General features: G+C 36.3%; 1 protein-coding gene across 1 annotated transcript in view; it reads right to left on the reverse strand.

Moving 5' to 3' along the window:
- USH2A (usherin) overlaps positions 1–24,721 on the reverse strand; it is a 991,863-nt gene that overhangs the window by 755,462 nt on the left and 211,680 nt on the right. Inside the window, exons 16-19 of the mRNA XM_036755334.1 lie at positions 10,260–10,754; positions 8,715–8,984; positions 3,883–4,052; positions 1,006–1,150 (exon numbers count right to left, since the gene is read on the reverse strand). Of these exons, the coding sequence (XP_036611229.1) occupies positions 1,006–1,150; positions 3,883–4,052; positions 8,715–8,984; positions 10,260–10,754 (1,080 nt within the window). The remainder of the gene's footprint in view (positions 1–1,005; positions 1,151–3,882; positions 4,053–8,714; positions 8,985–10,259; positions 10,755–24,721) is intronic.

The raw sequence follows: 24,721 nt of genomic DNA on the forward strand, positions 1-24,721 counted from the left end.
TTGAAAGCATGATGGGGAAAGTCATGGATTTGGAAGGGATAACTACATTTTCCTCCAAAACCCATCTCTCTTCTGAACTTTACTTTTTCTGTCAAGAGTGCCATCATCTTTCTAGTTATCCAGGTTCTCACCCTATTTATTTTGTAGTGACTCAGCCTCAAAACCAAGAAGACTTGGCTTAAAATCCTGCCTCTAATACATACTGGCTATGCAATCCTGAGCAAATCACCTCTCAGTATTCTAGGCAACCGTCTAAGAGTATAAGTTACAGAGAAAGCACTGACCTGCATTGTTAGAAAGAGTTTTATCACCCAAAAGTTCCCTGTACTAGTGAAATTAGAGTGCCATTATGGTCTATCTCTAATAGATAGATTGATTGATAGATAGATAGACAGACAGACAGATTTGTATATGTGGGTATATACACACACATAAATACACATATATGTATGAGTATATGTGCTTGTGTGTGTGCATGCACATTTATTTATACATACACAAGTGGCTCCCTTCTACCCCCTAAAACAGGGGTGGGGAAACTGCAGCCTCAAGGTCACATGTGGCCCTTTGACTGAATCCAAACTTCATAGAAAAATCCCTCATCCTGTGAACTCCCCTGCCCTAAGATCTTTGAAGACAGGGATTGTTTCATTTCTATCTTTTTATACCCAGTTCAGCAGAGTGCAGTGCCTAGAATATAGCAGGGGATTTATAAATAGTGGTCAATTGACTTTGAAATTAACAGATGACTATCTATAATGTCAACTGTCGTGTCAGAGATAGGCAAATCCAATCCCCTGGTGGCCACTCTGGGGAGTCAAATCACCTTGGCACCTCCAACACACTTCAAGTGTAAATTCTTTACATTTTTAACAGTAGGACAAGGGAGCAGTATGGGCGAAAAGTAGAGCAGGAAAAATGTGAGGGAGAAATACAAATTAAATAGCAAGTCAAAGTAGAACATGGTACGTGAGATATTTTAAAAGTCTATTTTAACTTGCTTACCTGTTGCTAAGGTCTTTCCCATTCCTGCCTCACTGGTAACGCACCCTATCAGATTGCAGAGAGAAATGGTGAAATTGTATATTCTATAAGGCTTTAGTCCCCTTACAACATAGAAGGATTCTTGTGCTTCAGCAGTGTACAGGACCTGTGAAGAAAACAACTAATGACAATATGGCATTTTTAGGTTTCCTCTTTGTTAATACAAAAATAATAGTATAATAGATTTTAGCCTCTATATTCAAAATTCCATGAGTTTAGACAGTGAAAATGATTTCCAAGACCTATTAGGAAAAGGGATATTTGGGAAGGGGGGTGATGGGGAGGGAAGAGAATCTCAACAAGCTAGAATTTAATTGATAATTATACCATCACACTGTTTTATGAGGTAATAATCCAGTTCCTGAGTGGATAAATGAGGAAACCAAGTTATTGCCTCATAAAGCAGCGTGGTGGGATGGTTATTGCCACCAACAGTGGAGATAAAGGATGATGACAGTGTCACTATTATGTGATGAAATCCAAGCTAAACCATGGAGCAGTTTAGGCATAAGAAAATTAGGGTAGCATGGCCAATATGCTGAGAGGTAGGGATGGATAGATAGATGTCATCGTGTTAAATAAACACTATCATTTCCCCTAAAACTGAACTAAAAAGAAAATTAACTAGATTATTTCACCATTCAAATAAAGCCAACTCTCAATTGTCTGGCTGACTGAGGCATACCATAAAGGCATTGCCCAAATTAAATTCCTATTCTAAGTTCCTTTCCAGCTTACTGGCTTAAATGGAGGCAGAGGAGAGTTAAAGAATAAGAAAGCCTGAACAATCCACAAACTAGATTGCCAACCTCGGATAAGCTGAGAGTTTGGATTCAATTGAAAAAACACTTATTACATGGGTATTGTATACTAAGCACTGGGCTTTGGTGTTGGGTTTGGGGAGGGAGAGACAAAGTTTAGGTAACTTTGTCCTTGAACTCATAGAGCTTACAGCTTAGCTAGGGAATGGTATATACTCCATAAAGGTAACTATAATGAAAAATAGCTATATAAGGGAATTTGAGAGGTATTAAACAGAGCGCAATGTGAAGTCTGTGGGGAAGGAAAAGATCATTATTGACAGGGAGATCAAGGAAGAATTCATAGAGGCAGCGGCATTTGGCTTGATTTAAAGGACTGTAGAAATTCAAAAGACAAAAGAAAAAATGTATGGGGTATGTTCAAGGTATACATTAGGTATGCAATATATTGAGGCTAGTCATACAAGATAAGCTTGGAAAGACAAAGTGCTGCCTGAATGTAGAGGGTCATAAATACCAGGTAAAAGAATTTGGATTTTAACAAGTATATAATAGTGAGCCCTCAAAGATTATGACCAGACCCATGCACAAGCAAGATTAATCTAGTTGCAGTGTGAAGGATGAAATGAAGATAGGAAGAGTACAACCAGAAAGAGAACTAAGAGTTGACTACGTACTTCTGACTAGAGAAATGGGCAAAGGACCCACACATATTTATATCAGGGACCAATTTATTCAAGGTTTATCATCTGGGTGTTTACACTGAAATAAAAAATATAGTGTAATGCAACCTAACAAACATTTATTAAGTGGCTACCATATGCAAGGTAAGAAGTAGCATAGCATAGTGGATAGAGAATTGGCCTCAGATCCATGAAGACCTGAGTTCAAGTCCAACCTCTGACATATACTGGCTTGAACCAACTTTGAACCTGAAAAATTATTTCATTTTTCAGTTCTTACACAACTAAGAATACTGAAAGGATGCTGTCATCTTCAACAGAGATAAGGAATTTTAGGTGTTTTACTTTGGAAATGCCCATAGTTCACACACTTACATGAGTATAAAGTCATGAGAAACTCCTTCACCAAAAGGACTGCCATGGCAAAACAGAAGGAAGGGAGCTACACTCCACTGATTCGAGGTAGAACTCTTGCTGAATATCTTTTATTAATATCTTTCAACTGCTATGACTAAGTAAATCTCTCTTAAAAAAATCATCAATTATTCTATGACTATTTCTTTTCCAAAAACATATTTGTTCCAAAATTTAAACCTAAATTCCTTGGGGACTAGCCAGAATAATGCCATTCCTATAACCTCACCACCTACCATCTTGCATTTGTGTCTTGCACATCTTCCATAATGATGACAAATATGTTTAGTGAGCATATATTTGCTTATTTTCAGGGAGTCCCTGAACAGAGTTTTTCTGGTGGTCATATTTATCAAGAGATTTTGCATAATCTTAACAAAAGAATGATTTGTTAGGGGGAGAAAGCCTTTAAGTCTATATTCTGTCCTATCAAATTAAATCTTTTTTAGAAATCAATAAATGAAAGCTGTATGATCCAGGCACTCTGCTGTGTGACCCCTGGCACACAAAGGCAAAATTGAAATGATACCTGACCACCTTTTTTTCTCTGTATCTTTAAGTCAACTATATGACTTCAAAGATATGGTCTGATGGGGAAAAAATGTTTATGATAGCTTGTTTCTTCTTATATTTTTATCAGATACCCTTGATATACATGTAGATAATTTTCATAAATATTTTTCAAAGATAAGAAAAGAAGCCATATAGGTTGGTAATTACAGATGTTCTATCACCTTTTTAGGGTAATAATGTAGTCTGAATATTTATTTAAGTTGTTTTGGCCACGTAGTTGACTAAATTTCAAGTAATTAGTAAAAATTCATACATGTAAATTTAAGCCTATTGGTCAAGAAAGATACAGCTTTTATTTTCTGACCAAAATGGTAAAGAAGACTTTGGAATACCTCCATTCTCAACAAGGATAATAATATAAACATATTAGTTAACATTTAATGAAGAATGATAGAAAATAACAGTACCTGTGAAGCTTCAAGGAAGGCTAGCTGGTGAGGTGTTTGTTCTGAAATCAAGTTGACTTTATACTCTGCTACTTCTCCCCTTGTTGCATTATCTCCTGGTTTCACCCAAGACACATTTAGTGAATATGGAGAAAGAGGAAATACTGAAGGAGGTGGCATGAAAACAGGAGCTGAAGACAGATAAAACATTGAGTAAGGTGTTTTGTTCTTAGTGTTTTATATCACAATTCCAAGTTTTCTAACAGTATTTGTAAACTAGCTCTGTTTTCTAAAATCACTTCAAATCAAATCCCCTTTTAAGAAAGAAAAGCAACATTCGAATTCAAAATGCATTTCCTATTGTTTTTATGGTATCTATAAATAAAGTTATTTCCTATATACAGAATAAAAAAATATCATTAGGGCAATGTTAAAAATAAATAAATAAACGATGGTACTTAGTACCTTCTAGATAAGGGGTATGGAATTATTGAGGAAGAATCAATGAAAAATTCATACTTTTAAGAAGATCTCATTGAAATAAAGCCTGACTCACACCACATAGCTCTGACCAAAGGAAAAGGCTTCATTGCACAAACATATTAAATGCAATCTTTTTCTGAGTAACAAGAAGACGTGAAATTAATCTCCATCATTGTTAATCACGTGGGCTTCCTGTTTTAGGTATCTGAAGCAAAGTCACATTCACTTAAGTGGAAAAGCCTCAAAGAGCTAGTAATAAAATAAGGACAAGTCATAAAAAAATCTTAGGCAAAAAATATTGCCCTGAGACAAACCAGTTTTCCATCTTAAAAATTACTGTTCAGAAACAAGTAAACCTGAAGGATACTACTATCCATAGTGACTTTAAAAAGTTTTAAATAAATCTTAGTTGGAATGTTGACATATATACACACACATACATTCTTCTGCTACCTTTGGTATCCCGATATGGATTTCAAAATGTGCTAACCAAAGGTGTATTACCAAAGGACCTCATCTCACTTCCATTAGCCAGTGACCCATAATATTATGAGGGTCTACTACCGCATTTTCACCCATTACTTTTCATTCCTGACCTTGATTTTCCCCTTCCAGAATTCCATGCCTCATCACTTGTGATAGCATGGTTCTATTATTTGTCCAAGATGGCTAATAGTCATTAAGAGATCCTCAAGCACAATGAACATTCTGTTCATGAATATTCCCATGAATGCCAATGTAAAAATGACTTTACCTCAAAGGGCCTTACCACTCAAATACAGATCAGGATCTGGGTTTCTTTGAACACAGATCATGACAGGAGGAGGGGTATATGTGTGTATGTGTGTACGTAAATGAAAGTTTTTCATATAAGGAAAAAAGAAGGGTTTGGGTTTTTGTTTTTGTTTTTTTTTTTTTTTTACTAAGTGCATGGAAGAATCTTGTGGCCAAACTACTGGTCTTGATTCAAAATTTTTCTGACTGATTTTGTTTTTTGTGAGCTTTAGTTGTGACACGCAGAGCTGGAAGTGGAAGGACCAATCAATCAACAAGCATTTATTAAGGATTTATCCTGTGCTCAGCACTGTTCCAAGCATTGGAGATACAAAGCTAAAGGGGAAATATTCTCTACCTTTAAAGAGCTTACCTTATAATCAGAGAGACATTTATGAATATGCACATATGTATATTGTGTTTGTGTACATACATATGCATACATAAATACACATACACACACTGTATACATATATGCACCTGTATACACATACATATATACATCTACATATATGTACATATATAAATATATACCTATATTACACATATACATGTATGTGCATTGTGTGCATGTATGTGTGCTGTTGCTTGTCCTTCATTCTCAGAGAGAACCAATGACATTACAAGGGCAATGCCTTGTCTTGTATGTGAATTGGATTTAAGTGAGGCAGAACTGTACAAAATTGTCATATACATGCACACACACATATAATACATACAAAGTAGGTAAAAAAATAACCTTAGGAGGAAGTACTAGAAGCTTGGGGGAATGGGAAAGGCCTCCTGCAGAAGGTAATATTTAAACCGAGTCTTAAAGGAAGCCAATAATTGTAAAAGATGGATGTGAAGAGAGAGAGAATTTCAGGACAGAGAGTAGTGAATGTAAAGGCATAAAGAAGGGAGATAGAGCATCCTAGACAAAGAACAAGAAGGTCACCATAACTGTCTGTAAATATGTGAAGGCCAAGTGATGCGTAAGAAGAATGAAAAGTTCAGAAGACGCCATGTCAAGAATGGCTTCAAGTGGCAAACAGCAGTTTGGTAAAAGGAACAGGGAAGCAATGTAGATATTTTATTGGAGGAGGTATAATTTTAGAGAAAGCCATTTCAGTTAAATAACAACATTATAAGCCTCTTCTCTCCTCCCTTTGTGACACTATTTTTTCCCAGGTTTTCTCCTATCTATCCATTTCTTCTCAGGCTCCTTTGCTGGTACTTCATGCACATCACGCCTGCTAACTGTGAGGGCCCATCAAGGCTCTGTCCTAGGCCCTCTTCGCTTTTCTCTCACTATAGAATCTCATCACTTGTGTGCAATTACCTTCTCTACGCAGATGAGTTCAATTCAGGCCTCAGTCATTTAATAGCTGTGTGACCCTAGGCAAGTCACTTAACCCTGTTTGCCTCAGTTTCCTCATCTGTAAAATGAGCTGGAGAAGAAAACAGCAACCCACTCCAGCATCTTTTTCAAGAAAACCTCAGGTGAGGTTAGGAAGAGTTGGACACCACTGAAATATCTGAACAAAAGCAGTAGCATGCAGATGACTCCTAGATGTAAATATCCCACCTTAGTCTCTCTACTGAGTTCTACTACCTCATCATCAATTGCCTCCTGGACATTTTGGCCTCAGTGTCTCGTAGGTATGTCGGACTCAACATGGTCTCAACAAAACTCATTATCTTTACTCGAAAACTAGTCACACTTCTGAACTTTTCTAATACTGTTGAGGCAACTCAATCCTCCCATTCCCTCAAGCTCTCAACCTCAGCGTCATCCTCAGCTTCTCGCTCTTACTCATCTCACATCAGCTGCCAAAGCTTGTCATTTCTATGTCCACAACGTCTCTCACAAATTTCCAATTCTTTCCGCTCACACAGCCACCATGCTTGTTCAGGCCCTCATTGCCTCTCACCACCCTTATTGCAGTAATATCCTGTTAGGATAGAGATGTTGACCTGGGGTAAGGAAGACTTGAGTTCAAATCCAGCTTCAGATACTTATTACTGACCCTCAGCAAGTCATTTAGCTTCTGTCTGCCTCAATGTCCTTACCTATGTGATGGGGGTAGTAACAGCACCTACCTCCAAGGGTTGTTGTGAAGACCAAGAGATACAGCAATTGTAAAGCACTCTGAAAACTTTAAGCACCAGGTAAACACTAGGGATGGGGGTGGTGGCGATGATGATGATGATGATGATGATGATGATGATGATGATCTCTTCCCACCACAATCTAACCTCCACGTAGGTGTCAGTTATTTTCCTAAAGTGACCATGCCTGCCCCTGCTCCCCTTCTCTCCGTCTCTGTCTCTCTCTCTCTCTCTCTCTCTCTCTCTCTCTCTCTCTCTCTCTCTCTCTCTCTCTCACACACACACACACACACACACACACACACACATACACACACACACACACACACACCTCCAGTGGCTTCCTATCTAGGAATCATCTATAAACTTCTCTCCCATATGAAGCCCTTCACAACCTGCCCCCTTCCTAACTTCTCAGTCCTATGCATTACTCCACTCTACACACTTTATAACCTAGACATTCCGGCCTATTTACTATTCTTCCTCCCATACAACACTCCTCCTATCTCCATGTCTTTGTATTAGCTGTCACCAAAGCAAGGAATGCTGGTCTCTCCTTACTTCTGCCCCTTCTGATCTCTGGTTTCTAGGAAAACTCTCAAAAAAACCTCAAACACCATTTCCTACATGAATCCTTTTCTGATTCCACACCCCCCTCACTCCCTCCCCCAGTCATTAGTGCTTTCCTCCCAAATTGCCCTGTACTGTGCTTGGATGTGTTATACGCATACACACAAACACATACTGTTTTGTGGAGCTATCTTCCCCATTTGAATGTAAACTCCGTGAGTTTCACTTTTGTCTTCTGTCTTCACTTTTGTCTTTGTATCTCAGCATAGTTCCTGGCACAGAGTAAGCACTTAATAAATACTTATTGACTGATTGATGGTGACTGATCAATGATGGAGTCTCTCATTCAGCTACATTGGTCCTTAGACAAGAGACATATAATTCCATCACCAGGCATGTGCTAAAAGACCTTTCCGGGGTGCTAGGACCAAATGAGTTTTGCACTTCACTTGGGTTAACCTTCAACAGCCCCAAATGACCTCCATACTATGAGAGTGTTTTAGAATAGGACTTACTGGAAGAAATCATTCATGATTCCTTTTTCTCTTGCTGAAATAAACATGTAGGTTCTCTTTTCTCCCCTCTCATTATAAGTTATCTGGTGTTTTATTACACAAGATATGATTAAAATATAATTACCCCGAATATGTAAATATCCCTCTATCTTACATGACAAAGAAGAATTATCAGAGCAGGAGACATCTCATATCAGAAAAGAGTAGAAGAAGACTGGGAAAGTAAGCAGTATTATGAAGTAGAAATACCATTCAATTTAGAGTCAGAAAACCTGGGAAAGAAAGATGGAAGGAAGGAAAAAAAGAAGGAAAGGAAGGAAGGAAATGAAGAAAAAGAAAGAAAGAAGAAAAGGAAGGAAAGAAAGAAGGAAAAGGAAGGAAGGAAGGAAGGAAAAAAAGAAATAAATCACTAATTATTACCTGACTCTGCAGTTTTTCCAGATATCCAATGTGAAGACACACTACCAGCCATATTCACAGCTACAACACTAAATTCATATTTAGTATATGGCTCCAAATCAGTAATAATCATAGTCGTTTTAGGAGGTGTTAAGGCATTTTCATTCGCTGATGCTGTAACTGTTTGAGGATTTAACCATCCACTATTTTGGAAAACCCTACTTTCTGTCATAGTTGGTTCATCATTCAATTGTAATCTTCGCATGTAAAGTTCATATCTTATAATTATTCCTAGAAATTGAAATACACAAGTCAATATATCTAATCAAATAATTTGATGTTTTATATTTTACTAAAAAAAGTGATCACACAAACAAACAAACACACAAAAACCAATCTTTTGGTGCCAAAGGGAACTAGGGCCTACCTGGGTAGCTAAGCAATCATACCCTAAAACCAACTCCTTTTAGACAAGTTGAGTTAGGGAGGTGAGGCATACTGGTAGCCCCATGTAGGGGAGACAGCGATACCATTGTTAGGGAGTCTAACAAATGGATAGGAAGGAGGGGGATAGAAAAATCTATCCAGGACAAGTAGCAGCTTTGTTTGGTCTGTGGCCACTGGAAAAATATTACTAACTATTCCTGTAAAGTACATATGAAACTCCATTGTTTCTATGCTGCTGAAAAATTTCAAATGTTGTCAGTGTCCTCTAAATTTTGGTTCTTTGGGGAAAGCCCTTACTCTGCATAACATGGTCAAATATAAAAGGAGCCAGAGAAATTGCAACTTTTAACTGGCAAAATCTGTCCCAGAGGAAAAGCTAGCATTTCTATTATTAAACAAGAGAACTAATTCTGTTCTGGGATTTGACAACTATTCCTCTAATTTGGGATTATAATTCTCCTTGGTTAGCTATTTCTTGTAATACTAGCTGATATGCATGAAGATATAATATTTTAGCCACTTTCTGCTTGTTATCAGCAAATAAGTCGTAGAGTCTAACAAAGAAAAACTAATACCTCATAGGGTCTTGCCATGAAAAAGTACGTAATGTTACATTACTAAAAATCTTAATATGCAAGTCTGGCCTATATAACCAAGGGCTCAATATAATCAACACTAAAATTAACTTAATGGAGTCAGCTACCCTATATGCATATTTTTTATTATTTTTACATCTTTTTCTTGCTTAAAGGAGAAAATTTACTGCATGTGGGTGACCTAACTTGTGACACAGTCAAATATAATGCATTTCACAAGTGAGTTTCAAATTATAAACATCATTCCTGTTGTGGCAGATGTCATTAGGAGCAAAGATAATACTAGCCTTTTAACGGGCAATTTAATTGAATGGAATTTTTGATTAGATTAAAAGAAACGCACTTGCTCCACTGACCAGGACAACTAATATCTTTCATCTTTTGAAATTGCTTCTCAATGACTATTCCACACTTGAGAACCTAACCATAGCTTTGCAATGCATAATTCCAAATTTCTAGATTCCCATTCATATTTCACAATGGCACTCATCCTTCAATGGCAGTGACACTCTGGAATTCCTACCATTTGGTTCTTCTGGTGGATGCCATTCTACATAGAGTTCTGTGGAGCTGATTGTCTGCACTGTAGGAGGGTCCATTCCTTGGGGAGGTGCCTGAGCAGTAGTTATGATCAGAGGTAAGCTATGTAAACATCCACCACTTGTACAGGCCTGAACAGAGAAATGGTACTTTGTGAATGGAACTAAATTCCAAATGGTGGCTAAAGTGTCAAGACCTTCATATGGGCCACAAGGCTGAAGGCTATCTAAAGGAATGCATGACAAAATGTATTTCTCTATAGGACCAGAATCATTTAAGGGAGCAGTCCAGTACAATGTCACAGAATACGGGCTAATGGGAAAAATGTAGTTGAGGTTCAGGCTGCCTTCTGGAGTCCCAGATTTTGTTCTGTAAGTCACAGTTGCACTCCTTGCTGAACCATGCACATTGGTGGTCAAGATGTGATAGGAATAAGATGTGTAAGGTAACAGAGTAGTGTCAGTGAAGTTCTGAACACCTGAAATAAAAAAAGAACACAATTACATTCACTAAGAAAGAGAATACCTCAAAATGCCTTTCTGATATACAACTCCAGGTCAATCAGCAAGTCAACAAGCATTTATTATTACTACACGCTAGGCACTTTCCTAAGCATCAGAGACACCAAGAAAGGCAAAAATACTTAAATAATTCTGTTTACTTGTAAGCATCACACCTGCCAATGATGTTGAAATGTGGTATGCTACATATTTACCCAACTGAATATTTCTTAAATATCAGTTCTTTCCACCCTATAATGGAGTATGGGGGGAAAAGGTTAATTGGGATTAAGACTATAAAGAAGGTTGCCTTATCTACATTAACCATAAAATATCTCATTTCAAACAGGCTCTATTTCTTGAAATTTAAATAAATATTTAGAACACACTGGAGAGAACAAAAGTGCCAAGAATCTGCACAACCAGAATTATTGTTGTACTCCAAGAAAAGTATGCAAAAGCATGGAAATTTATGAAGCACATATTTGTGACTAAAGAGGAGGGGGACATTTCTTAATATTTTTACATTCAGTCTGTCACATAATTCATTATTTACATATGTCCTGCTATCATTCAATCAGGAGGTACAAAAAAGATGGGTATGGTCTCTGCTTAGCAATTTCTCTGGACATTTCTCAATTCAATTCAGCATAATTCTATTATGTTCCTGCTATATGCAATTCACTATCCTTGGTGTTTCTCATTAAGGCAAAAAATACAGCCTTGAAACTAATTCGGATGAAGAGCTTCAGATGAGGTTCTTTTGAAAAAGGAATTAATACCCATGTTTGCATTCACATCTTCATTACTTTCCAAATGTGTTTGGTGTCATATAGTATAATGTCTCTCTTTCTCTCTCATTCTGTCGTTCTTCAAACCCTCCCTTCCACCAATGGTTAACTCTAACCTCCTTTATTACTGAATTTTAAAAGTCATATGCAGGAGATATTTTAATCTTCTTATCCATCAATAATCATTGATTAAGCACCTACTGTGTGCAAGGCACTGTGCTAAGCACTGGGGATAAAAAGAAAGGCAAAGTACAGTGCTTGCATTTAAGGAGCTCGCAATCTAATGGATTCTTGTGCAGCTGATTTGTTGTAAAGGAAAAAGGTAATTGGACTTCAAAGTCAAGAGATCTGAATTTGAATCCCAACTTTGCTTCTAAATTCCTATGAGTATGTAAGCAAATTGCTCCCCCTCTTCAGCCTGTATTCTCATTTATAAAATGAGGAAATTAGACCAGGTATATTCTAAAACACTTAAGGTCTCTAAAAATATGTTCTAAGAGCTACATGAGTTTTTACCTTCCATTTACTCTGTATGTATCTGGTATGGATTTATAGCCATGTTGTCTCCCCATTAGAATGTAAGTTTCTTAGGGGCAGCTAGGTGGCACAGTGAGTAGAGCACCAGCCCTGGGGTCAGGAAGACCTGAGTTCAAATCCAGCCTCAGACACTTGACACACTTACTAGCTGTGTGACCTTGGGCAAGTCACTTAACCCTAATTGCCCTGCCTTCCCCCCTCCAAAAAAAAAAGAATGTAAATTCCTTGAGGACAGCAACTGTTTTTACTTTTCCTTTATCCCCAGCACTTAGCAAGGGACCTGACAAACAGTAAGTGCTTAATAAATGCTTATTGATTGATTCTAAGATCTGTGAACTATGATTTCTGAACAGATTCTAAGAATGTGGGTGTATCCAGATAATCTGAATGCTAATCCTGACAATATTATTGTATCTTAGTTTTATACCCCACTCCTGCTCTGAGAAATTGGCTAAATGGAAAGACTGTAATCTTTTCCAGTACAATAAAAATACTTAAATCCACCCTTAACACAGCTGCCAAGTTGTCTGATTACAACACTTCCCTACTCAAGAAACATCAATGATACCCTATCATCTCTAGGATAAAATACAAACTACCTTAGCATTTAAAGGCCTTTCGAGCATAAGCCCAGCCTACTTTTCCAGGCTACTTACACATTAGTTTCCCTTAAGTATTCTAAAATATTCTCCAGCCTAGCTGACCTATATTGTTCTCCATACATAGCACAAATCTCCCTACTCTATGTTAATCTTCCATACTGGGAATGCTCTCTTTTTTCAACTTCCAGCTCTTTTCAAGATTTATCTCAAGTGCTACCTCCTTCAAGACATCTCAGTTGTTAGTACTCACTCCAAAATTTAGTATTTTTTGTATTGTGGACATCCTATTTTTAGTCATCTGTGAAGATAATGTATCCTTCTTGTAAAATATAAGTTTCTCGAGTTCAAGGACTGTCTCTCTTTTGTATTTCTTCAGCCTAGCACAGTTCCAGGCACATAGCAGGCACCTAATAAACACCTGTTGATTGATTTATTAAATGGGCTGAAGGGGAGAACAACATTAGGATGCTTAGCACATGTCAAAACCGGTAGTGAAACAAGGAGGCCTGGTACTCTACCTGGGTTTAAAGGAGTAAAACCCTTTACTGATTTTTGGAGTTATGGAAGATCTCTTAGTGATTATGTTTTTGTTCATGGTTAATTTCTTTGTTCAGCAAGTATTCTCAGCCTCCAAAGCATTCAAAATAGAGATCGACTCTTTAATCAAACATTTAATGACCAAGGTAACTAGTTGTAATCACAGTACTAGTAGATATCATAAATGGAAAAAAAAACAGGTAAAATCGGTCTATACCAACAATGGTTAGGCAGCAGCAACTACCCGACACCTTTCTTCTGTTTTTTTTTTTGGGGGGGGGTGGATTTGTACAAAGATCTAAGCACGTATATGCATATACTGTAGACTGACATTTAGCAAAAGATTGTGGTGGGGAAAAAACCCAAGAATTTCACACTGTCAAAATTTAAAGCCTAGATCCAAATGTTTAATTGCTTCTATAGCCCACAGAGTCCACAGGCCTTAGGCTAGGGAGAGAAGAATACCCAATGATCGCTGTAAAATTCTCAGAGCTCTTAAGAATCATTTAGGATATCAGATTATCAGGAATATTGTTTGCTAGACAAGAAATCAAAAATATTATACAGTCAGACTGCTTAGGTGATGTTACACATGGTCAGGAAACTTTTGAAAAGCTCTTTAATTCAAGTTGATTATATTCAACAAGCATTTATTCAGCATCCACTATGTGGTAGGCATTTTGCTAGGCACCAGGAACAAAAATAATAAGTCAATGTCATTCAAAGCTCTTCAGAACCTACCCATTTAACTTTCCAGTCTTTTTATACTTTATACCCCACCCCACCCCAAATTCCTTGATGTGACAACACTGGCCTAATTGCTGTTCCTCATACAAGACACTCCATCTTCTAGCTCTGGGCATTTTCACTGGTTATCTTCCATACCAAGAATGTTCTCTCTCATAATCTTTTCCTTCTAGATTCCCTGTACGTCTGTATGTGTGTCCAGTCATTTCAGTCATGTCTGACTCTTTGTGACTCCATTTGGGGTTTCATGGCAAAGATACTAGAGTGGCTTGCCATTTCCTTTTCCAGCTCATTTTACAGATAAGGACCCCTACTCAGAACAATGTTTTTAAATACATAAAATAAAATACATATGATTACAAAGGAAACTAATTGTATTCAAATATAATTTTCAAATTTTTCTCCAAAAAGGTTAAGAATCCATGTTTAAGAAGGAACATCTCTGGAGGAAATAGCTTTACGAGAACCATGAAAGAATGATGTGAATCCACAGGTGATACCAAATAGAGGGTCAGAGAAAGAAAAGGAGGGTGATGGTGATTGATCAATTCTTGCTTAGAGGATATGAGACAGCTATTTGTCAACCTCACATAAACAATAGAAATTCTCTGTCTTCCTAAGGCATGTAACCAAGATACAATGGAGAACCCCCAAAGAACTCTCAAAATTCACAACTGCTAAACATCAGTATTGATCCACGCAGCAATACCACCAGGGAAATAACACTGAGTATAGAATCGGAGCAGATGGGTTCAAATTCTGCCTCAGATATTTACTAATCATGGGACCACGGGCAAATCATTTCATACCTCTGAGCCTCAGTCTCCTCAACTGTAAAATGAGGGAATTGAATTATATAGATCAAAGGAGCATAGATTTATATTTAGCAAGAACCTGAAAGGAAATCTATTACATGCCCCCTCACTTTACATATGAGGAAATTGAGGCTTGGCAAGATTAAGTAACTTGCTTATAGCCACAAAGCAAGTAAGCATCAGAGGCAGAATGTGAACCCAGGTCTTCCTAATTGGAAGTTTAGTGCTCTATCCACTATGTCACACTAGCTGCCCCAGAGCTTACCTCTAAGGCCCCTTCTATTCATACATCTCTAAATATGTGATCTACCACAAGGAGCCTAGAAATTATTGCTAAAGTTTTACAAAGATCCAGCAAAAAAAAATGGAGACTTAAATGATTAAAGTATGGTATTTTCTTCATTATTGTTGATTGAAAATAGAATATTCAGAAAAGAAAATTAGATCCAGAAATAGAACATTAAAGCTAATAAGTTGGTGTCTAAGAAAAGGACCTAGGTTTCTGATCTACGGCTTCAAGAAAAAGAAAGATCAGCTATTGGCAAAGGATGCAGTAACCCTAACAAAGTCCCAAAAATATACATGCATAGAGAATAGTTGCAGTAGCTACCCTTTCACACTTCAAAACAGTAATAAATACAACAAATAAAATAAAATAATAGGAACCACAATAAAGGACAAGGAAAGAAAACCTCTCAAGAAAAAAAATCCACATAAAAATCACAAGAGATATTGAAGAAATGAGTTAATAAAAAAGATCTAATGCTATGAAGAAACATTATGGACTAAAAGCCAATGAATACTACGGAAAGAACTAGGACTAGGTTAATTAGAATAAAACAATCATATACACTTCAAAGTGTTTGAGTCTTAAATACTTAAAGGAAATTAGAAGGAAAAAATGATAGTTTTTAGAGATGAAACTAAAAAGACAAAAACTGTAGTTTTAGAAGAGGGTGAAAAATTTTAATTAAGCAATGGACATTCTGCAAAGGGAAATAGCATAGAGAACACAGAAATGCAGAGATATAAGAAGAAATATAAGAGCAAAGTAAAAATACAGTGGAAACCTGAGGTCTCTACAATCAAAGCAATTGACCTTGAAACCTACTCAGCAAGACAATCTAAAAATAAATCATGTCCCAGAAAATATGATGATATAAAAGTCTATTCTTCAGGAAATTATGTGAGAAAATTGCTTAAAATTGTTAGAATTAGAGGCCAAAGTGTAGATTAATACAGTATAACTGAAGCCATCAGAAAGGAACCGTAAATTTAACTTGCCCCAAAAGGAGGTTCATGGTCGAAAATTAAGTTTTATAAGATGACAAGAGAAGATAACCAATTTACTATGGAATGCCAGTTTAAATCAGGACTACTGATTGATACTGAGAAATGAAAGAAAACGCTCAATTATGACATATCAAAATTGAAAGGAAAATTATATTTGTCTAAAGATAATATCCAGAAAACCTAAACATATTCTGTGGAGGGAAAAGGTGGATTTTCAACAGAAACAATGATGTCCAATCTTTCTTTCTGAGAAAGCCAATGAGATCAGAAGAGCTTTTGAAATATAAATTCTGAAGACAAGAGGAATATAATAAATGCAAAAAATTCAAATAGCCTATAAAGGCCAGATGGTTCATTTTTCATATGTTTCAAGGAGAGTAAGACTATCAATGAGGACCTACTTTTTCTAATGTTAATTAATAAAATAAAGAGATTAGCTGTAGGCTCAGGTGATTGGGGGAAAAATGTATACTAAAAGAGAGAGATGGCAAAAAAAAAGTGAACTGGCATGGTCGAGAAAAGGGTGGAAGAAAAGAAGTTTCTGTGTATGAAGGTGAAATTGGGGATAAATTGTTTCAATAAGAGCAAGGAACAGGTATCTAGGGTCAATTAGAAAGGATAAATAGGCAAGATACAACAATCTGGATCATAGATAAAAAGGGAAGAAGGATCCCAAGTCCAGATTGCTTCAAACAAGGCAAGTTGAAGGTACCTAGTGGTGATTTAAAATAAAATTAAGATGTAATATAATAGAATTTCATGAAAAAAATGAACTTCAAATTTGTAACCTTGATGGTTAATGGGTAAAATTGAGCCTTAAAATGAAAGAACAAAATAGTTAGAAAATTAAGTAGGTTAGAAAAAATCTCATTCAGCATTAAAATGGAGAACTAAAATAAAACTTCTTATGCTTCACTTGAATAAAAAATAATAACATGATTTCAGAAGACATTACAGCATAAATACAATCAAAAGATAAAAACAAGGAAACTACCTTATCTGAGGTACCATAAATAATGGAATTTGGTTATAAGGGGTGTGTGGGCTTAGATCTAGGATTTCACTGGTCTTAAGAGTTCCCAGTGACAAATTTCCCTCTGCCAGTACAGACTGAAAAAGATTCTGAAACTTAGAGAATTGTCAGGGTACAATAAAAGTGTACTTAATCAGGATTACACAACTAGTACGTGTCAGAAAGATGACATGAATCTGTATCATGCTGACACTAAAGCCACTATGCTGCTTTCCCATAATGAATATATATATATATACATATATATATACATATATATATATAAAATATATATTTGTGATATGTGTATCAAATAGCATAGCATTTAAAAACTTAAAAGGTGACTAAATTGATTTTTAAAAGCTAGACATTCTAAGGTTACACAGGTAGTAATGAATGATACTGTCATTTGAACTCAGAACCTTTGACTCCAAATCCAAAATCTTTTCTACTGTACCACCTTGCCCTAAAGAAAGATAAGAAGACTAGAATTCTTATTCTTTTATTTTTTTTAATCTCCAGGTCAATTCCTTCTACTCGGATGGTGGGTCAGTTTTTAGAATAGCCTTGGTCTGGCACAGAAGCTTGCCAAATGGCTTAAAAGTTTAAATAAGTATGTACATACAAAAAAATAAATAAATAAAAGCTAGAAATTAAGACAGCGGTAGGTGACTTCAACATGATCCTTTAAATTTTCAAAAAGAAATAGAAGAAAGATAAACAAGAAGGAAATTACATATCTGAATAGAATATTGCAAATACCAGGTATAATAGACCATTCATGATTACTAAATGGGAATCTTAAGTCGACTTATTTATCAGCAACAAAAAACACTTTTACAAAAATTGATAATGTAATAAGGAAAAAATGAATGCAAAAAGGCAAAAATATTATACATATCTTATATAAGCCATGAGAGAATAAAAGTTTTGATCAATAACAAAATATGAACAAAAGATAGGAATTTATTATCCATTTAGGATAATATATAATGATATCCCAAATACTGAGTAAGTCAAAAATCAATATCAAAAAAATAACATTTTAATATTAAAAAGGATAGCAATAAGTTGTTGTCGTTCAGTCATTTTCAGTGTGTCCAACTCTTTGTGACTCCATTTAGGGATTTTTTTTGGCAAAGGTATGGGCATAGTTTGTCATGTTCTTCTCCAACTCATTTTACAGAAGAGGAAACTGAGGCAAGTGGGGTTAAGTGACTTGCCCAGGGTCAAACATCTAGTAAGTGTCTGAGGCCAGATTTGAACTCAGGAATATGAGTCTTCCTGACTCTAGGCCATAAATTCCATCCACTATTCCACTTAATTGCCCTATAGTAATAAAATAACAAAACAAAATTTATGGGTTGCAAAAAATAGTCTTTAAAAGAAAATGTATATTTCTTAATATTTACATTAGCAAAATAAAGATAAGACTAATGAAATAAATATTCACTTAGCAGACTATAAAATCATCAATTTAATAATGCAATAAAAAGTACAAAATAAATGTTACATTAAAGAAAATAAACTTTTTTTAAAAGGGAAAAGATTATAGGATTAAATAAGCTATTAGCTATTTGATTTTTAATGGGTGTGAAGTAATTTACCAAGATAAAAAGTGAAAAGAAAGAATTCATAACAAAAAGGAAATAAAGAAAATAATCAAAAATTAGTCTATTAAATCTCAATAAAAAATAAAAGTTAGATAAAAGCAATTAATATCTACAAAAAATTGAAACAATCAAATTAACAATACAGGAAATAGGAAGTCTAAACCTGATCTTAAACAGAGAAATTGTGTAAGCCATGAGAGAACAATTTCACAGAAACAGTACGGGGGAACAAAGGAATCAGATGCCATGGGTTCAAATCCCAGCATTGCCACTTACTAACTACATAACCTTAGGAAAGTTGCTTAATGTCTCTGGGACTCAGTTACCATCTGTGAAATGCAGGGATTGGACTAGATCATCTTCAAAGTCTCTTCCAGTTGTAGATTTATAATCCCATCAACTCTCGAAGGAAAACATCTGAGTCCATGCGAATTTATAAATGCATTACATTAAAAATCTGATGATCAATTTATTATATAAACTGCTTACAAAATTAGGCAGTTAAAAGGTAGTTAAAATCCTCCTTTAAGAAATAATCCATTCCAGATATTTAAATTAAGGAGAAACAAATCATAAAAATAAAATCATAAATCAATTTTTATCACTAATGCATATAACTCCTAGATCTACATCCCAAAGACATCCAGAAAAAAAGGGAGGGAAAAGGACCTATTTGTAAAAAAAATATTTATAGGAGCTCTTTTTGTGGTGGCTAAGAATCGGAAATCAACGGGATGTCTGTCAATGGGGGAATGGCTAAACAAGCTGTGGTATATGAATGTAATTGAATATTATTGTGCTATAAGAAATAATAAGCAGGATGATTTCAAAAAACCTGGAAAGACTTAAATGAACTGATGCATAGTGAAGTGAACAGAGCCAGGAGAACATTGTACACAGTAGCAGCAATATTGTGTGATCAGCTATGAATGACTTAGCTATTCTCACCAATACAATGATCCAAGACAATCCCAAAGGACCAATGATGAAGGATAATAGCCACTTCCCGAGAAAGAACTGATATTGATTGAATACAGACTGAAGCATCCTATTTTTTACTTTACTTCATTTTTTTCTTCTATTTGAATTGTCTTATATAAAATGACTAGTATGGAAATGTTTTACACAATTGCATATGTATAACCTATATCTGATTGTTTACCATCTAGGGGAGGGAGAAAAGTAATGAGAGAGAAATGGATAGAATTTGGAACTCAAAACTTTAAATTAAAAAGTTAAAAAAATTGGGAGAAAAAGCTATAGCTTTTTCTATCAAGAAGTTATTCACTAAGACCAAGTTAAATATTAAAACAAAAATTACTAGCATAATTATTCATATTAATAACAAAACAAAATCACAGATATGATAATTATATAATACATAAAATATATTAAGAAAATAATATAGAATATAGCTCTGATATACATGACATCTAAAATTTATCCAGAAATTGATATAAATCTGTAAATTAGGAGAAATTTTCCCAATAGAAAAGTGGTCAAAGGATATCAGCAATTTTCAAAAAAAAGAAAAAAACAAACTATCAACCTGAAAAAATTTTTAAATCTAGTAATCAGAGAAATGTAAATTATAATAATTTAGAGATCATATTACACCCATAAATAAGAAGAAAAAAGTAAATGTAAGGGCTATGGGAAAAGAAGCCAATTCAACCAATCCTGCTAATGCTGTGATTCTTTTTCTAACCATTTTGGAAAACTTTTTATGTGGGGGAAAAAAGTTACTAAACCATTCATACCCCTTTATCCAAAGCTACCACTACTGGCCCCTGGTAATTTATGTTCCTCATTAGAATCAATTGAGATGTTCAAAGGTCATTCAACAGTTAACAAAAGGAGATTTACTTAGCCATAGTTAAAGGTGTAAATCCAGTATATGAATCTAGGCCACCATGAAATGATTCAGTTTAGCAAAGTAGCTTTGTCTAAGATATTCAACATTTTTAATACTAGCCAAGCAACAGAGAGGTGCTGTAGCAACTTGTGATCGTCCTCAGGCAACCAAAAGTGATGTCAAAAGCCTAGGCTTTAAAATTATGAACTGAACAAGTATCAAGGATGGTTTCCATGACTTTTGAGGAAGAAAAACTAACTTGTTTGAGATGGGTTTCAGATATTGCCCCCACCACAGGCCACCCCTTGGTGGTAAGACTCAAAGTCTTCTAGAGAATATTCTTCCAATTAAAAGATTTTAGGACTATTAATGGTCAGCCTTGAACTCATATTTAAGAAGCCTTATAGATATAGCACTAAAGAAGAAAAAGAAAACTTAAAACAGAATCATAAGAAAACCAAAACACAGCAATATTACAGTTCCATGGAGGAATGACTGAATATGAAAGAACAATGACCAGACCTCCCAGGCTTCATTCCCTCCTGTCCTCCTTTTTGGAAGGACTAAATCCAAGATCTCAATGATCAGGTCTATAATGCCAAATTTGTGCCATTACCAATAGGTCTCTCAATGTAAAAAAAAATGACCATAAGCAGGAACAGCACAAAGAACATCATGGCAAAAGCAAAAACGATCATACTTCCTACATAGCTGGTAACTCTCCTCATGGGTCAGGGAGAATTATCCTGTACAACTCCTGCTATCCTTGGCCTACCAGCCAGGACCTAACTTTCCCCATGAGTTCCATGAGAGTAGGAAAGTAAATACAAATTTCTGCCCAATGAGAGGCTTCTGATGGACTGCCCTCCTTTTGGGAGGAGGGATGGGTTAGACACTTCTACCTCCTCTTTGTGGTCAGAAAGTAAGCTCCTCCAACCAATGACCAACAACCTTGGTCCTCCAAGCCCTCCCTAGAGTGAGGGTGGGGTGGGGGGTAAGGGAGGACTGTGCAATAATCACTGAGTACTGTGCTGCCACTGCTGTAGAGGGGACAGTCTCAGATTGCGGTAAGCAATAGATTACAGAATATCTATCTTTTCCTGCTGTCCATGCTCCTACCACATTTCTATGACTGGGTTCCATTCTGCTGCTTAGGCCAGTTCTACTCTCTGCTGTTTTCACTCCCACTGAAGCCAAGATCTCTCCTCTGTTTTCCTGGTTACCACTGCTAGGGCCTACATTTTTCCTCATTCTTCTGAGCTCAATTGCTACCCACCGGTGCTAGAGACTGAGTGCTATCTCAGATGCTGCCACTGTCCATCCTCCCTGTCCTGTGCTAGGAGAGAACAAATACCCACTATTTGGCATGCAAAGCCTTATTGTTGTAGGCCTGGGCTCCATTCCCCTGCAATGCTAAGGTCTGACTCTTCTACCGCCAACACCACCACTATCACCACCCACCAAGGTGGGTGAGCATTTCCTCTCTATGACCAATTCTGACTCTACCTTCCCATGTTGGGGCCAGGTGCAACAGGTTAGAGTGTCACTATCCTAGTATGGTCTACCACAGTTGATGAAACCAGGATCTGCCACATGAGATAGATCAAGCCATTCCAAAAGATTCTGGTCTATTCTGCAAGAGTTTGGATTTCCTTTCCAATTGGAGGGGTACTGTTAGCTAGTGAGACTTTATTAAAGAACCAAGGAGCTCCTCACATCTTGAAGTAACAAGGCTGCCACCAAAAAAGGAATAGTGCTACAATGTTCCACATTTTTATCAATGACTTATGAATGGCCACATGGCATAGTGAATATAGAGCTGAGCTTTGGAGCCAGGAAGATAAAGATTCAAGTACTGCCTCTAACACAAACTGGCTGTGTGACCCTGAGAAAGATGTGTCTCCAATACAGAAGGCTATGTAGATGTATAATATAAAATATAATATAATGTATGTAAAATGTATAGTAGAAGGATCCAAAAAGATTTTGATTAGGTAGTGCATTGAGTTTCATTTACAAAATAAAATCAATAGGAACAATATAAAGTCTTATACTGGGGTTGAAAAAGTCAACTTTCCAAATCCAAGATGAAGGAAACATGACTAGATAGTAGTCTGCCTTTAAAAACAAAGAGAAAGAAAGAAAGGTTTTAGTGGACTACAACTTCAGTATGTCAGTACTGTGACATAGCAGCCAGAAAACTAATATGTTCTTGGGCTTTACTGAGAGGTATAGCTGAGAGAGGAGAGTGGGGAGATAAGAGAGGAGTGGGAAATAAGTGGAGATAAAGAGATATTTAAGGAGCAATTCCCTGAGCTTTCTACTTAGGCCTAAGGGCCTTGGGGTGGCAGGGGGAAGAGAGTGGGAGGAGGAGAAGGAAGGAGGAAAAGAGGGGAACAAAAGAGGGAAGGGAGAAGGAGAGATTTCTAGGAGGGATAACCTGGAGAGTGCCCAGGGCAGATTAAATTGGATGGTAAAAGGCCTTGAATCCACATAATATAAGGATTGAAAAAACTAAGGATTTTGTACCTGAAAATGAGAAGACAGGGAAGATTCATGACTCATTTTGAAAAGTTTCATGATAGACATTTTGAAATATTTTTGAATGTCTCTCATGAGATCTAACATGCTTTGCCAGAAGCAAAACATGGGAGCTGCAGAGTCAAATGCAGCCTTAATTTCAATAAAAACTAATCCATAATTAGTCACTCAAAATAGGAATGGGTTGCATCAATAGGTAGTGATTTTCCTCCTCAATAGTGTTCTTCCTTCAAGCAGAACTGAATGACCACTTGGCAGATATGTTGCAATAGAAATTCCTTCTCAGGTATGAGTTGGATTAGATATTCTTTACAACTCTAAAATTTCCATGTTTTTGTGATTGTGTGGTAGTAACATTATTGTGAGGATCTATGGGGACAAAAAGAGAACTGATAACTTTTTTAGGAATCAGGGCTATAACTAGCCAAAAATGTGCCACTGGCTAATTCAGTTTAGGGATGTTCAGGTACAAATCCCAGACCTCAGTTCCAACGTGGGTAGATGCAGGGATTGAGGAAGAGGTATTTAGGCCATCACCCAGACAGTACATGCCTGAAATGGAATTACATATGATCGACACATGGTAAGTACTGAATGCTTTGAGGGTGTTTCTGATTTATTATATTTTGTTCATGTATATTTGTCTATTCAGCACCATGTATACATTGTACATGTGCTTATCTGTTAGTTTTACATATTTCTATTGTTTATGTGCATCTACGATGCTATTGATTCATGCTTTGTTATTCTGTAAGCATAGTGGTGCTATTACTGCTTTGTTGTTATGCATATTTGCTTGTGTTCTATGGATATGCATGTACCACTATGACATGCACTTAATATTTCTGGTGTGTAATTTAAACAACGAGTCATTCTGTCAAACACTACTTTATACTATGCTATGACTATTATAAGAATTGTTGATATATATTTGTTGTGAATGGCTGCCTGAGATGGTTTCCTGGGAGTGTAGATTAATCATCCCTGTTGTATTAAGTGCTGATATCCATTTTTATATATAATTGCAAGTAATATAAATACTGTGATTAATATTACAAAGGTGATGCTGTGATATGGAATGTCAAGTAACTGCTTTGAATTTTGCAAGGGACTACAAAATTTCTGACCCTAGGGATGAATGTAGAATATTCTCTTGGCATTTGCTGGAGAACTTCCTTGACTTTTGACTGGGGCTAGACTCTGACACACTAGCCAGTCCAATCATCATGGAGCAGGAGGGAGGAAGCTATGCAAAAAGAGAATATGCACTAAGAACAACAATGCCATAAAAAGAAGTGTGTAAGCACCAGGTTGCACATTCAGGAGCATCCACCATTTCATTCAGTCATCCAGTCAAAAAAATATTTATTAAGTGAAAGTCATTGTTCTAATCCCTGGAGATACAAATATGTAAAAGGAAGACAGTCTCTGACCCCAAGGAACTTTCAATCAAATGGGTAAAGATAACACAAAATAAGCTGAAAAGCATGGGGTAGAAGGAGAAGGGAAGGTACCCAGCATGGGGGGCATAATAAGGTCAAAAGGAGTGAAACCACATGGGAAACTCAGAGATGGATGGGCTTAGTGCCCTCCTCAAATGGA

Source organism: Trichosurus vulpecula, chromosome 4 (genome assembly GCF_011100635.1).
Source record: "Trichosurus vulpecula isolate mTriVul1 chromosome 4, mTriVul1.pri, whole genome shotgun sequence".
NCBI lineage: Eukaryota > Metazoa > Chordata > Mammalia > Diprotodontia > Phalangeridae > Trichosurus > Trichosurus vulpecula.